Source organism: Lepus europaeus, chromosome 3 (genome assembly GCF_033115175.1).
Source record: "Lepus europaeus isolate LE1 chromosome 3, mLepTim1.pri, whole genome shotgun sequence".
NCBI classification, from domain to species: domain Eukaryota; kingdom Metazoa; phylum Chordata; class Mammalia; order Lagomorpha; family Leporidae; genus Lepus; species Lepus europaeus.
Window position 1 is genome coordinate 47,420,851 of NC_084829.1, and position 15,931 is coordinate 47,436,781.

General features: G+C 36.3%; 1 protein-coding gene across 1 annotated transcript in view; it reads left to right on the top strand.

Moving 5' to 3' along the window:
• Positions 1–15,931, top strand: part of CD2AP (CD2 associated protein) — a 144,491-nt gene that overhangs the window by 67,197 nt on the left and 61,363 nt on the right. Inside the window, exons 4-5 of the mRNA XM_062186244.1 lie at positions 9,625–9,725; positions 12,995–13,115. Of these exons, the coding sequence (XP_062042228.1) occupies positions 9,625–9,725; positions 12,995–13,115 (222 nt within the window). The remainder of the gene's footprint in view (positions 1–9,624; positions 9,726–12,994; positions 13,116–15,931) is intronic.

Here is a 15,931-nt window from a genome sequence, read left to right on the forward strand (position 1 = left end):
CCAATAATCAGTCCTTTACAACAATAACTAAGAAGTTTCACAGTACCAGATTTTAAGATGTACTGCAGACATTTATAATCAAAGCAGCCTGGTGATAGTACAGAAACACATGAAACATGGAACAGAATAGAAACTCCAGAAATCAATCCATTTATCTATCTATAGCCAACTTACCTTTGATAAAGGAGCTAAAATCAGTTCCTGAATAATTTAACAAATGGTGCTGGGAAAACTGGATCTTCACATGCAGAAGTATGAAGACAGACTGCTGTCTTACACCTTACACAAAATGGACCACAGAACTGAATTTATGACTTGATATCCTCAAAATACTAGAGAACATTGGGGAAACTGCAACCTACAGAATGGGAAAAATTATTGCAAACTATGCAACTGATAAAGGATTTGTATCTAGATTATATAAAAAGTTCAAGAAACTCAACAATAACAAAACAACCTAGTTATGAAATGGACAGAGGACTTGAACAGGCATTTTTCATAAGAGGAAATCCAAATGGCCAACAGACACACAAAAAAGCTCAGGATCACTGGCTGTCAGGAAAATGCAAATCAACCACGATGAGGTTTCACCTTACTCTAGTTTGAATGACTTTCATTCAGAGATCAACCAACATCAAAGCTGGCGTTGATGTGGGGAGAAAGGTCCCCTAAATCTGTTGTTGGTAAAAATTTAAACTGGTGCAAAGACAGCATGGGGATATCACAGAAATCTTAATATAGACCTCTCATATGATCCTCCCACTCCTGGGAATTTTCTCAAAGGAAATGAAATTAGCATATGAAAGAGTTATCTGTGCCCCAGTGTTTAACGTAACTCTATTCACAACTGCTAAGATGTATTATCAACCCAAATGTCTGTCAGATGAAGACTGGATGAAGAAATTATGGGATATGTACACCATGGAATACTACACAGAGGTTTAAAAAAATGAAATCCTGTCATCCACAACAAAATGGATTTAACTGGAAAACATTATACTTAGTGAAATAAGCCAATCTCAAAATGACAAATCCCGTATATTCTCAGTGATCTTTTGTAACCAATAGAGCACCTAAAAAGTAATCTGTAGAAGTGATAATGATACTTTGAGATGTGATGACTTTGAACAGCCCTTGTCTTGATTGTTGAGGAGCATTTTTTCCATACTAACTTTTGAACTCAGTATACAGTTAAGCGTATAAAATTAATTGAACATAGATCTTATTAAAAAATAAGAATGCAGTAGGAGAGAGGAGGAAGAAGATTGGGAATGTGGGTGGGAAGAATCACTATGTTTCTACAGTTGTCTTTATGAAATACTTGAAGTTTGTATACCTCAGATAAAAGGTTTCTGGGAAGAAAATATATACAACACAAAAATGTAATATATATGAGTGAATCTGACATTTTCTGGTTTGATTATTGTTTACAGCCCTTGAGTGACCATGGTTATTTTCTGTTTACTACTTGTTGAATTCTTTATTTGGTAGAGAGTTAAGCTTGTGGTTATAAAATAGACAGCAATTATGTCATAAAAATTTTAAAAAAATAAGAAAGGAATGAGGAGGGAGGTTTGGAGGGACAATATAGTAGGAAGTATCATAGCTCTTAAATCTATGTACATGTGTTTTGTTTATTAAAAAAAAACCCTTTTATTCATATTAGATATATGAATTTACTTGAGAGGTAGAGTTATAGACAGACAGGGAGAGACAGAGAGAATGGTCTTCCATGCATTGGTTCACTCCCCAGTGTCTGTAGCAGCCAGAGGTGAGCTGATCTGAAGCCAGGAACTTTTTCCAGGTCTCCTACATGGGTGCAGGGGCCCAAGCACTTGGGCCATCTTCCACTGCTTTCCCAGGCCATAAGCAGAGAGCTGGATCATTAGTGGAGCAACCAGGAAAAGAACCAGCTCCAATATGGGATGTCAGTACCACATTATCCCACTATACCTCATTGCTGGCACCCATAACTTGCTTTATGTGTAGTTCTATAAGGACAAAATTGGCCTTTTGGTCCACTAACATTTTAAACAGAATTCAGATTGTTTTTGCCTTCCTATTTTTCTACCACTTCTATACTATTTTATGTTAATCTAATGTGATTTTGTTACTCTTAATTTATATCATATGTCTGATACACAAAATAAATCCATTTTAAATTTTTTTAAATTTTTAAATAGCAATAAATATTACTAAACAGTACTATTAATATTAGTACTGTTAATAACCAGTAAAACAAGGGGCTGGTATTAATGGTGAGGTAGGTTAAGCCACTACTTGCAATGCTTGTATCCCATATGGGGCTGCCAGTTCAAGACCTACTGCTATACTTCTGATCCAGCTCCCTGCTAATACACACCTGGGAAAGCAACAGATGATGGAAGAAACCCCTAAAGAAAATCCTAAAACCACTATGAATTTGAAAGTGTGATTTTTATTTTCTCTCTCCATGGAACAAGATAAAGTGAATCTGTATTTGCTTTTTCTATGCAACCAAAGTGGTATGATGTTGAATATGGTATGATATAAAAGCTGGATTTTACTAGACTGATGAATTATTTTTTGTATTCTCTGTTATTTTGGCTTTTATTTTCTTTTTGTATCTAACCATGAATCCCTTGAAAAAAAATTTTTTTTTATAATACATTATTAAATACAGCAACTTCTCTGGTAAAACAAACAGGTATTTTCTAGAGCAAGTACAAAAAAGTGTTTTCCAGGAGAAAGTTGTTTGCTCTAAGTTGCTAAAGTCAGAAATGAAATCAGACTTACATTTCTGAAAACAAAAAAATTACTTTGAACATCTTTGTAAAATTAGCCACAAAGATAGTTGGTGGAGTAGTTTGGTTTGACAGTGTAAAGCTTTGACACCTTTTGTCATTATCATAATTCTAAATAACATTGAATGCAGAATATTAATAATTATTCACTTTACATTCAAAGAAATTGATGCCAGGTGGAATCTGCTCCAGGCATGTCTTAGGGAAGATACCAGCGTTGCTAAGTTTTGTTTTGTTTTTTTTTTTTAATTAATGAAAACTCATGCTGCAGAGGAAGTGATTTTCATGTATTAATAATTATTTTGAATATTTTGTACCTTTTGATACATTGAGATTGTTACTAATAGATCAGAGTATATGTCCCAAAAGGAAAGATGTTGTATATGTAAAATTAGTTGATAGAATCTTAATCTATACATTGCTTCTTTCCCAAAAAGCTTTTGACAGCAAATTGTTTCCTGTTTTTGAGTCAGTGCCATTAAAATAGCAAAATTTTTTATTACTGTCAAGTTGTGGCCACTTATAATACATCTTTGCAGCTTACCTTTTTGAAAAACATTGGCTTATTAATTCAAGCTCTGCTTTTTGACATTATGAAATGTTGTGACTATTATTGGGAAGAAGATTTACTCAAATTCCTTTTCCTCAGCGCAGCTTCTTAGATGAATGTAGGGTAGCGTTTTCTAATGTTCCATCCTATTTTGAAAATATATTAAATCTGCAGAAAAGTTCAAGGAATAATTTTGCAGAGAACATGACAAGTCCTTTATTTAAATCTGTCATTAATATTTTGTCACTTTGGCTTTATGCTTGTATGTATGCATAAACAAGTAATTTTTTAAAAAACTATTTATTTTATTTGAAAGGCACAGTTACGAGTTGAGGGAGCTGAGGGAGCAGACAAACAGATCGTCCATCCTCTGGTTCACTCTTCAGATGGCAGTCACAGCCTGGGCCAGGTTGAAGGCAGGAGCCAGGAACTTCTTCCTGGTCTCCTATGTGGGTGCAGGGACCCAGGAATTTAGGTTATCTTCTGCTATTTTCTCAGGCACATGAGCAGGTAGCTAGATCAAAAATGGAACAACCCAGACTTGAACCAGTGCTCATATGGATGGTGGCATTGCAGGCAATGGCTTAACCCACTGTGCCACAATTCCAACCCCTTAATTTTTTTCTTGTACTGAGTCAATCGAAAATATATTGTAGACATGGTCCTTTACCTTCCATCTTGAATGTTTTTCTTAACGATGCTGATAGTGATAATAAAAATTTTCTAAATTTTGAGTGTCTTAATCAAGTGGTATATCTTAATGATAATAACCAATAATTTGAACAGCTGGAACTGTTCATTTAATAGCATAAAAATTACAAGTCTTCTATTGATGAGGATGAGGAAGCATTTTTAAAGATTGATATATATAACATATGGCTGAGTTACTGTGTTTCTTAACATTAGATGATTTTCTTTGCTTATTGAAGTAATAAAGTGATTTTTAAAAAGGTTTTGATTAATTAGATAAATTTACAATTGATCTTAGGCAAAAGGCTGAGAAGTAATTAATTAGATAAATTTAAGTGCTTCAGTAAAACCCGAAGATATGTTTACCAGAGCCAAATGGTACCAAAAAGTGCATAAGAAATCTCTTTGCAACCATCTCTGAAGTTTTAGAATTCAGCCTCTCAGTGCAATATGCTCTTCATTTTAGCTTTTGATAAAAAGACTAAAAAGTTTTCTTCAGTTAGAAATGTTTCCATTATTTAAGAGCTCTATTCTGTGAATAGTTAGATCTATTTTTCAGACATAAAATATTTAATCATTTTTGATGTTCTACCATTTAATTAGGATTTTTTGTTTGTTTTAGTAGAGAAAGAATAAAGAAAGCAACTTTACTGTGCAATTTTTCACATTTTGTTTTTTTTTTTCCAAAAAATATAAAACATTGCATTGCAATGATTTCGGAAATCACTGGATTCTTGGATGCCTTAATATCAATGATTACTACGACCATGAGAAACAACTGTTAATAGGCAGTTACATCTGCCAAATAAAACCAGATAGACTCATGATTCATAGCTCACAATCTAATAGGGGCAGACATCAAGTTGCTATGAAATAAGGTGATGGTAATAATTATTTACTTAAAGAGTTCTGTTAGAGTCATTGACATGTTAAATAATGAAATGCTTGATAAATGTAGTTAATGTGTTTTGTACTATTTTATATGGTAAATCATATGAAGGGACAGTTCTGTACTGAAGTTGTCACGCAAGGTTTATTTAAGCTCTTCTTTTGGTAGAACATAGTCAGCTAGAGATTAGTGAGGATAGCATTCCAGGTAGAATTGTAACTTTAGGCAGAACTAAAGACATAAAGATCCCATGTGAACAGAATCCATACACTTTGTTAAAGCACTTTGTAAAGGAGGTAATGTGCTGTAAGTAGATAAAAGACTTTATCTCTGTCTCTCTCTCTCACTGTCCACTCTGCCTGTCAGGAAAAAAAAAAGTCTCAAAAAAAAAAAAAAAAAAACTTTAGAAGTGAATATAATGTAGAAGGTAACAGACTTAGAAGTCAGTATAATATACTAGAAATGAGTATTAAAATTATGCCTCATTTTAGCTCGGTGGTGTTTGAAAGATTATTTAACTCCCGAGTTCCTGTTTCCTCATTGGTAAAATGATAAGTTTTTATGCTTTTATAGTAGGAGAATTTGTGGATAACATAGAATGTTGGTACATATAAGCTGTGACATACTTGTATGTCCTTGCCTTTACTATATCTCATATATCCTCTTCCTTGTTAATAGATTTACTCATAAAAAATACTGATTTTTGAAAAGGTATTTTTAATCAATTTGTTTATAGCTCTAAATATTATATGGAAGTTAACATGTGAAAAGAGTGTACTAGCTATAGTTATTTTTTAGATGGATTTAATTTACTGCATCCTTTTATTGACAGCTCTGCTCTTCACCTGTTTTGAGTTTTGTTCTTTGTGCTTGTCCTGGGTTCTGATACATTGAAGAAATGAGTAATTTACTGATCAATACAAGGGAACTTCAAATATGCAGATTTTCATTCCATTCCTCTGGGGCTTCCATAACAAATCTCATAAACTTGGTGACCAGACAATAGATATTTATTTTTGCAGTTTTAAAGACTGTTAGTTGAAGATCAAAGTTGCTTTTAGGGTTGGTTTCTGATGATGCCTCCCTTTCTGATTGGTAGAAGGCCATCTTCTCTGTTTTCTCATATGATCTTTCTTCTTTTGGCAGAGGGAAGAGGTAGAGGGCAGTAGTGGGCTAGTATGACTTTTATTTATTTATTTATTTTTGACAGGCAGAGTTAGAGATAGAGACAGAGAGAAAGGTCTTCCTTCCGTTGGTTCACCCCCCAAATGGCTGCTACAGCCGGCACTGTGCCGATCCGAAGCCAGGGCCAGGTACTTCCTCCTGGTCTTCCATGCGGGTGTAGGGCCCAAGCTCTTGGGTCATCTTCCACTACCTTCCCGGGCCACAGCAGAGAGCTGGACTGGAAGAGGAGCAACCGGGACAGAACTGGCGCCCCAACTGGGACTAGAACCCGGAGTACCAGCGCCTCAGGTGGAGAATTAGCCTGGTTAGCCGCGGCATCGGCTAGCATGACTTTTCTTTTATAAGAATACTAGAATACTAGTTTTATCTAATTAGGGTCCTTTTGATCTCATTTAACCTTAATTACCTTTCAGTAGACCCTATGGCCAGAAACACATTGATGGTTAACTTCAACAGATGAATTTTAGTTCTCAACAAGGTCTGGGGTGGGGCTTGAGATACTGCATTTCTTTCTTTCTTTCTTTCTTTCTTTCTTTCTTTCTTTCTTTCTTTCTTTCTTTCTTTCTTTCTTTCTTATTTATTTATTTATTTGAAAAGCAGAGTTACAGAGAGAAAGAGTCAGACAAAGATCTTCCATCCATGGGTTCACTCTCCAAATGGCAACAAGGGCTAGGGGCTGATCCAGGCTTCAGCCTGGAGCCAGGAGCTTCATCAGTATGTACCACGTAGGTGCAGATACTTGATTTCCCAGATCACTTGAATGTGATTTGACATTTTTCTTATGTACATTATAAAGGTTTATTTATTTATTTGAAAGTTAGAGCTACACAGAGAGAGAAAGAGAGGCAGAGAGAGAGGTCTTCCATCCATTGGTTTGCTCCCCATTGGCCGCAATGGTTGGAGCTGGGCCGATCTGAAGCCAGGAGCTTTCTCCGGGTCTTCCTATGTGGGTGCAGGAGCCCAAGGACTTGGGCCATCTTCTACTGCTTTCCCAGGCCATAGCAGAAAGCTGAATAAGAAGTGGAGCAGCCTGGACTTGAACTAGTGCTCATATGGAATCTTGGCACTGCAGGTGGCAGCTTTGCCTGCTATGCCACAGTGCCGGCCCCTTGTGCACATTTTAGAATCTTAGAATGTTTTACTGTGGAGAGTTTTACTACAATGCAACTCTTGATGAAGATCTTTTCTCGTCGTGTCTATTGGGAGTTATGTGTACTTTCTGTACTTGGGTGTTCCTTTATTTCTCCAAATTGGGGAAGTTTTCTGTTCTTATTTCATTAAAAAGGCCTTCTAATCCTCCTCTCTTTGCACACCTTCAGGAACTCATAGTACCCCTATGTTGGTTTATTTGATAGTATCTTGTAGATCTCCAACAGTGTTTTTTAATTTTCTAATTTATCCTTCTTGTTTTTGGTTTGACTGTAAAATTTCCAGAGATTTGTTTTCTAGTTCAGGTATTCTTTCTTCTGCCTCACCTACTCTGTTGTTAAGACTTTTCACTGCATTTTTTATTTGATCTATTGAATTCTCCATTTCTAGTATTTCATTCTCATTTCTCTATTAATTTTAATTTCATGGAAAAAGTTTCATTTATATCCTTTGTGGTTTTCTTTAGTTCATGAATTTGCTTCTGATGATTAGTTTTCTGAATTCCATTTCTGGCATTTCCCCAATCTCTTCATATTCACCTTTTGATACTGAAATATTGTAGTGTTCCTTTGAAGGGCTCATATTGTCTTCCTTAATGTTATTTAAGTTTCTTCCTTTGTTTTTCAGAGTTTGTGTAGTTTTTTTTTTTTTTTAATTGTCTGGTGGCTTTTATGTTTGGTTTGTGTCTCTGTGGCTTAGCGAGACGTCTATAGTTTTAGTAAATACTAAGAGGTGTGTGCTGGGTGTGAGCTGGGTGCTCTGTTCAGTGTTCCAGGGTGGAGCAAGTCTCCACACTTGATAGCTCTCTAGTTATCTGGATGGAGAAGAATGGTCACCTCTATTGGTGTGATCTGCCCTTCTCAGAGTTGCAAGTTGTACTGGTGTTAGTCCCAGTTGTGCTCAGCACTCATTTGCACTGCTTAATGAACTGTCCCTTTGATATCTGTGGAGTCTTTCCTGTGAACATGGTTCCCTCTGTTATGAGCTGCTATAAATAACTGAGGAGCTCTAGGGGTGCAGGGAAGCACTCTGTAGTTGCCGAGGGCCTGGCCACGCTTTGTCTCAGACTCAGCTCCCAAGGTGGGTTCTTTTCTCTGTTTAGGTTCTGGCATGCAGAGACCACAGCAACTAGAGCCCAACTCCCTTCTCCATGGTGGTGGGTGGGTAGGAGATCCCTATAGGCAGAGGCTTCTCCTCCACTCCTGATGCTGGGCAACTGGTTCAGTACAGTTTGCATGGAGGGGTTGGTTTTGGCCCTCACTGTTTGGGGGGGAGGGTGTCAGGCAATCCGTGCTGTTGGCTGGGCGTGTGTAAGGGAGGGGTGGCAGCCACCTGCCTGCATCCAAACAAACAAAATGGCCTACTCCTGATTTGCTAGAGGTCTCTGCTGTAGCAGGGTGAAGGGAGGGGAGAGATGTGTGTGTGCCTCATTCATGTATTATGTATGTATGTATGTATGTAAGTATTTTTTCCTGCCTCTGCTGCCCCAGGGGGCTCACATGGAACTTCAAAAGCAGTTCACCAAGCCCTCCCTCCTGCTGCTATCTGCAGTGCTGTGGGCCTGCAAATTCCCCTCTCACCTAGTCTGCCTGGCTAGCATTCCTCTCCCCGGGTCCTCTTTATGTAATTTACAGGGCTGGCAATGTTGTATAGTGAGTTAAGCCATTGCCTGTGATGCCAGCATCACATATGGGTGTCAGTTTGAGCCCACCTGCTCTACTTCTGATCAATCTCCCTGCTAATGTGCCTGTGAAAGCAGCAGAGGATGGCCCAAGTGTTTGGGCTCTGCACCCATGTGGCAGACCTGGATGGAGTTCCAGGCTCCTAACTTTGTCATAGCCCAGCCCTTGCCCTTGAGGCCATGTGGAGAGTAAATCAGTAGACGGAAGATCTCTCTTTTTCTCCCCCTCCCCTGTTGCTTTCTAACTCTTTCAAATAAATAAAGAACTCTTAAAAAAAAATAGGTAATTTATGTATTCCTAGACTTTGACCAGGAAGTGTTCTGAAGATTCGTAGCCTTGGAGGACTTAAATTTTTGTTTCTAAATTTTGTTGTCTCTTTTTTTAGACTCAAAACTGGTAGTGAATATTTTGTTCTTTGTAATTGATGAGATCATATATATATATATATATATGTATATATAAGTACCATTGCTAGGAGCCTTTTAAGTTATTTGAATTTATTTGGAGATGAATACATTAAAGTATGAGAGCAGGATGAAAAGCCAACATGGAGTAACTGTGGTTAAGCTGTTTGGAATGCTTATATGTTCTGCTTTTGTTTATCTGTGTAAGTCCTGTGACTAAATATAGTATATAAATGTGCTTTTTTAAAATAGTACCTTTCTTACTTTTTTTTTTGTTATGTTACTTCTTTAGAGACCAAGAAGCGTCAGTGTAAAGTTCTTTTTGAATACATTCCACAAAATGAGGATGAACTGGAGCTAAAAGTGGGTGATATTATTGATATTAATGAAGAGGTAAGAAAAACTTGTTAGAGATGAAGGAGCAATTTTAATTGATGGTCTTGGTTTTGAAAAGTATTTTGTAAAAATATTAATTCTTGTGATCATTTGTGCCACTTTGTTTTTTTAAACATAAAAGTAAAATCTTTCTTTTCTCATCCTTAGTTATATTTAACATTTTGTATGTTGTATTTGTATATGTTTTCCTAAGGAATAAAAATATAATCTAAATAGTAAAGATCATTTATAATGAGTCTTTTCTTCAACTGTAAATTCACTATAGGCATAAAACTGGAATAGAAGAAATCTTACTGTGAATGGAAGGGGAGAGGGAGCAGGAAAGGGGAGGGTTGCAGGTGGGAGGGAAAGCCATTGTAATCCATAAGCTGTACTTTGGAAATTTATATGATTAAATAAAAGTTAAAAAAACAGAAGAAATCTTACCTTTTGAATAAAAAAGGAATACAAGCAGAATCTTTAAAGCTTTACTTTCTCTGAATTTTTTTAACCAAAAATGCTTTTTCTACATTTTAATATCTTAGAATGCGATTTTAAAATCCTTTAAAAATATTTCACATCTCTGCTTTTATAATTGAAGGAATATTAAAGTTTTGCAAATATTTGGCAGCTGAGGATCCTATTTTCAAAGAATATGTTTTGATAACATGTAGGAGGGATTGATATACTGTGTCACAATACCTTGTAATGCAATTTGTCACTAATATTTACATTAAATAACATGTTTATACAAAAGGCAGTTCTATTGTAATGCTAGCTGTTCGCTGGCAATAATAATAGTTAACATTTGTTGATCGTATGTTATTTCTGAAGCACTGTGCTGTTTCACATTTATTATTTCTTTTAAATTCCTGAACAATTTAACAAGACAGGAATTTTTATCCCTGTTTTACATATGAAGAGATTGAATCACAGAAGATAATGTGGCTGTTCTAATTTACTATTACTCCATACCAAGCCATCCCAAATGTAGTGACAAAGAACAAGTTTTATTATACTTGTGGGTTGTGTGGATCATTAATTCAGTAATGCACAGTAGTGTTAGCATGTCTGTGCTTCAGGTATCTGGTGGCGTCAGCTGGAAAGACTGAATGATGGAGGCAGATGAAATCATAGGAAGGTTCAGATGTCTGGTGCCTAGGTGCTTTGAAGACTGTAACTGCTCATTGAAGAGTCCTTGTGTGACTTCTTGGTTTGGCTTGTCTTTCTTATGGTATGGGGTCCTCAAGGTAGTCATAATTACTGCATGGCAATTTACTCTAAAAGCAGGCATTTCAACAAATGTGTTTACTTCATTGTCTTTTACAATATAACCTTAGTAATGATGGTGTCACTTTTACTACATTCTGTTGGCTACAGGTGAGTACAAGTAACCTTGATTGAAAGGATGGGGAACACAGAGCACTACTTCTTGTTGGGAGGAGTGTCATTTGTGAGGTAGAAAATCTTATGCAGCTATCTTTGCCTCTGTTCATATGCCTGGCTTGCAAGGGAGCCTAAATTTGATTCCATGCAGTTTGCTTTTAAGTTAGTGTTTTTTTCTACTATGCTATTCTGCCTCCTAAGAATTTCTTAACTAAATAACCCTAACTGTACAGTTGATGCCAGTTAGGATTCCAGATATAGATGATAGTCTGCTAATGTTTCTCCCCCTATGTGTTTATGTTCTAATTTGGCACCCTTGATTTGAATCATTCCCAATCCTTTGATGCCTTCTTAAATCTAAAATTTCTGACCTCATTGTGTTTCCAACCTTCCCCTCCTCAGACAGCTATATTCAGCTGTATTTTACTCATTAAAATTTTACTCAGTAAAATATTTAATGAGTTCATTGCACGAACAAATTGTTTATTTTTATCACATTTTTTACATACGTTTTTCCTGGAGAACTCTTATTCAGTTTTTACTATCATATTCTTTTGTCACTTCCTTTTAATGAAATGTTTTCTCATTCTTTCAAGTTCTTCCAGTGTGCTCCTATAGCATTTTGTTCATCCTTATATTATAACTGTTTATTGTTTGTTTCCTTTAGTTTGTTTTATTCAAGGACAGAGATTTCTTATTTGCAAGTTTGAATCTTTTCCTTTCAGTTAATACCATGACCTATACATCATGAGTGCCTATTAGATGAATAACTTAATAAAAGCTTGCTTTCCAATTATGATGAGGTGGGAACATTAAAAAAAATTAAACAGAAAATAGATTATTTTTTAGGTATGATAGTACATACGTTGCTGCTAAGTAAATTTTGACAATAGCTTACTTTTAAAATTTTGTTTTACTCATTAAAACCTCTTAGCGTTCTTAGCAGAAACTGTGCTTTATTAAATAACTTTGTGGAAATTGAATAACTAATTCTTGCACTGAGTGTAAATTTTTTTAAGCTTGATTTATGGGAATATTTCTGTTTGGAGTAAGGTTTTAGTAGAGTCTGGCATCTGGATTTTCAAAAGTATAATCCTTTCTCAGGATCTGTGAGACTGAATCTAAGACTTCTCTACAATACCAAAGTAGTCAGATCCTCAAGTTCCTTATAGAAAATGGCATATATTAGCATGTAATATAGATACATTCTCTTATATACTTTAAAATCATCTCGAGACTACTTATAATACCTAGTATAATATAAAATGTTGTATAAACAGTTGTTATACTCTATTTTGGAAATACTAACAAGAAAAGTCTATATAATTTTCAGTACAGATATAATTTTTGTCCAAATGTTTTGATTTGAAGTTCGTTGAATCCACTGATGTGGAACCTCTGGACATGGAGGTGCAACGTGTAACTTTTTATTCATGTTTGGGTTAAGAATCGCTGATCATATAGAAAGTTACTAATTTTCTGTGCCCTTTAGGAAGTTGTGTTCCTCAAACTTCTTCTGAATCAAAAATTTGTAACTACCTTAGACTATGTGTGTCATAATTACAAACCAAGGTTTAACGGTGTTTAAAAGAGTGATGTTAGAGAAGAAAGCTGTTTACTTCTAGCTGTTAGTACATATTTGGTTATCTATTATTTTCATGGAAAACATTTACTTTATTAAGTGCAATTTATGTATGATTAATCACATTAATCCACTTAGATTTATCTACTTAAAATCATTTAAAATTTGTTTTTCCCTATTATGTTTTCTTAAGCTTTAAAGAAGTTATTTTGCATCACTACCTTTGTGTTCATTCACTTCTGTAGTTTAATTTTTCCATAGGCTGAAGATTTTCAGTTAAGAGGAATTTTTATCATTTTTAAATTGTAAATTCTTTCAGGTAGAAGAAGGCTGGTGGAGTGGAACCCTGAACAACAAGTCGGGACTGTTTCCCTCAAATTTTGTGAAAGAACTAGAGGTAACAGATGATGGTGAAACTCATGAAACCCAGGAGGATTCAGGTAGACTATTAAACATTTGAATAGGTTTAAGTAAATTTTATATATGCTCTGGTGTTTATTTTGTGTGTTTTTAAACTCTGTTATTTCTTCTTTTTGACCTTTTCAATCAGCTTCAATTACTGTTCTTATAAAAAGTAAATTATGATAGAGACTCCACTTAAATATCTGCTCAAATAATTTTTTCTTCCCTAACATCTTGCTTCAACCCCAAGTAAACCTGTAGTATCCTTATTATAAAATGATAACCTTTCGTGTTATATGATTCTTTTCCATTTAAGATATATTTATATACATTTATTTTCCTTTATTTGAGAGACACAGGTGGTGGAGCTGGGAGAGATTAATTGTGCACACATACTCCCAACTGTGTTTCACTTCCAAAATGCCTACAGAGCCCAGGGTTGGGGTGAAGCTGAGAGTGGTAACTCATTGCATGTCTCACAAGGTGGGACCCTGAGCTGGGATTCCAACCAGGCAATTTGATGTAAGATGTGGGCATCCCAGCTGGGCATTTAAACAACTAGGACAAACACCTACCCAGTAAACACTTTTTTCAGAGTTTGCAAATGACCTAATATTCCAGAAAATTTAGAATTAAAAAATTAGTTTTGTTAAAGTTTTCAATATTCATTTAATAGATTTTGGTTTCCTTTTGCAGCTAAATGTTATTTTATTGTTTGATATCTCTGTCATTTAGAGACTCACAAATTTTCTTAATTTGCTTACCAATATAAAAGTAAACAATTGAAGAAATTTTTTTAAAAACTTAGATTGAAATTTTCTTAGTTTTAAGAATTGCTATGAGAGGCCGGCATTCTGGCGTAGTAGGTAAAGCTGCTGCCTGCGACGCCAGCATCTCATATAGGCATTGGTTCCTGTCCCAGCTGCTCTGCTTCTGATTCAACTCCAAGGTAATGGCCTGGGAAAAGCAGCAGAAGATGGCCCAAGTGTTTGGGCCTCTGAAGCCCATATGGGAAACTCAGATGATGCTCCTGGCTCTTGGCTTTGTCCTGGCTCAGCCTTTGCCATTGTGGCCATCTGGGGAGTGAATCAGCAGACAGAAGAGCTCTCCTTCTCTCTCTAGCTTTGACTTTCAAGTAAATAAATAAATCTTAAGGAAAAAAGAATTGCCATGGGATTTAGGAAATTTTTTTAACTTTAGGATTGCCAGTAATATGGATTTATTTTCAGAACCAGTGTAATATCAAGATAGGAAATTATTATTATTGCTTAAAACTATGAGGTGAAGTGGCATATAAGGTTTCCTCAGACTGCTTATGTGCCCAAAACTTTTCCATTGTATCCCACATTTATATTTTTAAGTTTAGATTAAGGTAATAGGCTCCTATTATGAAAGGGAATATATTTTAGTTATCTTTGCTTAATTGGAATTTCTTTACAAAAGAGAAATAATAACTTTTTTCTGAATGAGTTGTATAAATTGACAAGGCAGTTTCTAGGCATAATCCTTCCAACATAGCAGATGGTTTTAAACTATTAGTTCCTTTTACTTTCTTTTGTGTTTTGTATACAGATGAGTAAATATCTTGAAATAAATTAAGTAGGAAAACATGTGTAGCAAATAGTTTTGTGAACCTCAGTGTATTCAATGATAAGGGAATGAATTTTAAAGAAAAATCCCAGATAATTTTTAAATTTAATAGATAATATTAAAATTTATAAAAGATCTAGAAATCATTATTGATATTATTCCTGAGTTAGTAAATATGCTATGATTTTGGAGCTCCCATTTAGACTATTAAAAATTTCCTAGGCTGGTGCCATGGCTCAATAGGCTAATCCTCCACCTGCGGCGCTGGCACACCGGGTTCTAGTCCCGGTCAGGGCGCCGGATTCTGTCCCAGTTGCTCCTCTTCCAGGCCAGCTCTCTGCTGTGACCCGGGAGTGCAGTGGAGGGTTGCCCAAGTGCTTGGGCCCTGCACCCGCATGGGAGACCAGGAGAAGCACCTGGCTGCTGCCTTCAGATCAGCGTGGTGCGCCGGCTGCAGCGCGCTGGCTGCAGCAGCCATTGGGGGGGGTGAACCAACGGAAAAAAAGGAAGACCTCTCTCTCTCTCTCGCTCTCTCTCTCTCTCTCACTGTCCACTCTGCCTGTCAAAAAAAAAAAAAAAAAAAAAATCCTAAAACTTATGTTCTTCTGTGTAGTTATGGTTGTTTTTGCATGAATGATTTATAAAATAGGGTCTTCCATCCCTCAATTTGTTTTTTAAGATTCATTTATTTATTTGAAAGGCAGCATTACAGAGAGGCAGAGAGAGGGAGAGAAAGGATTCTTTTGTCTGCTAGTCCGCTCCGACATGGCTGCAGTGGTTGGAGCTGGGCTGATTTGAAGCCAAGAGCCAGGAGCTTCTTCCAGGTCTCCACATGGGTTGAGGTATGAGAGCTGGATCAGAAGTGGAACAACCAGGACTCGAACTGGTGCCCATATGGGATCCTGGTACTGCAGGCGAGAGCTTTTACCCACTTTGCCACAGTGCATGCCCTTTTCAATTTCTTAAAGTATTGAACCTTGGTTTGACATTTGCAGTTAAGAGACTGCTTGGGATGCCTATATCCTCTGTTGCAGTATGTTGGTTTGAGTTCCAGCTCTGCCTCTGATTAGTTTCCTGCTTCTGCACACTTTGATGAACAGCAGGTTATGACCCAACTGCTTGGATCCCTGCCACCCACACAGGAGACACTAATTGAGATTTGGGCTCCTGGCTTCAACCTGGCATAGCCCTGCTCTTGTAAGCATTTGGGTAGTGAATCACTGGATGTTAACTTTTTCTCTCTGGCTCTCTGCCTTTCAGATAA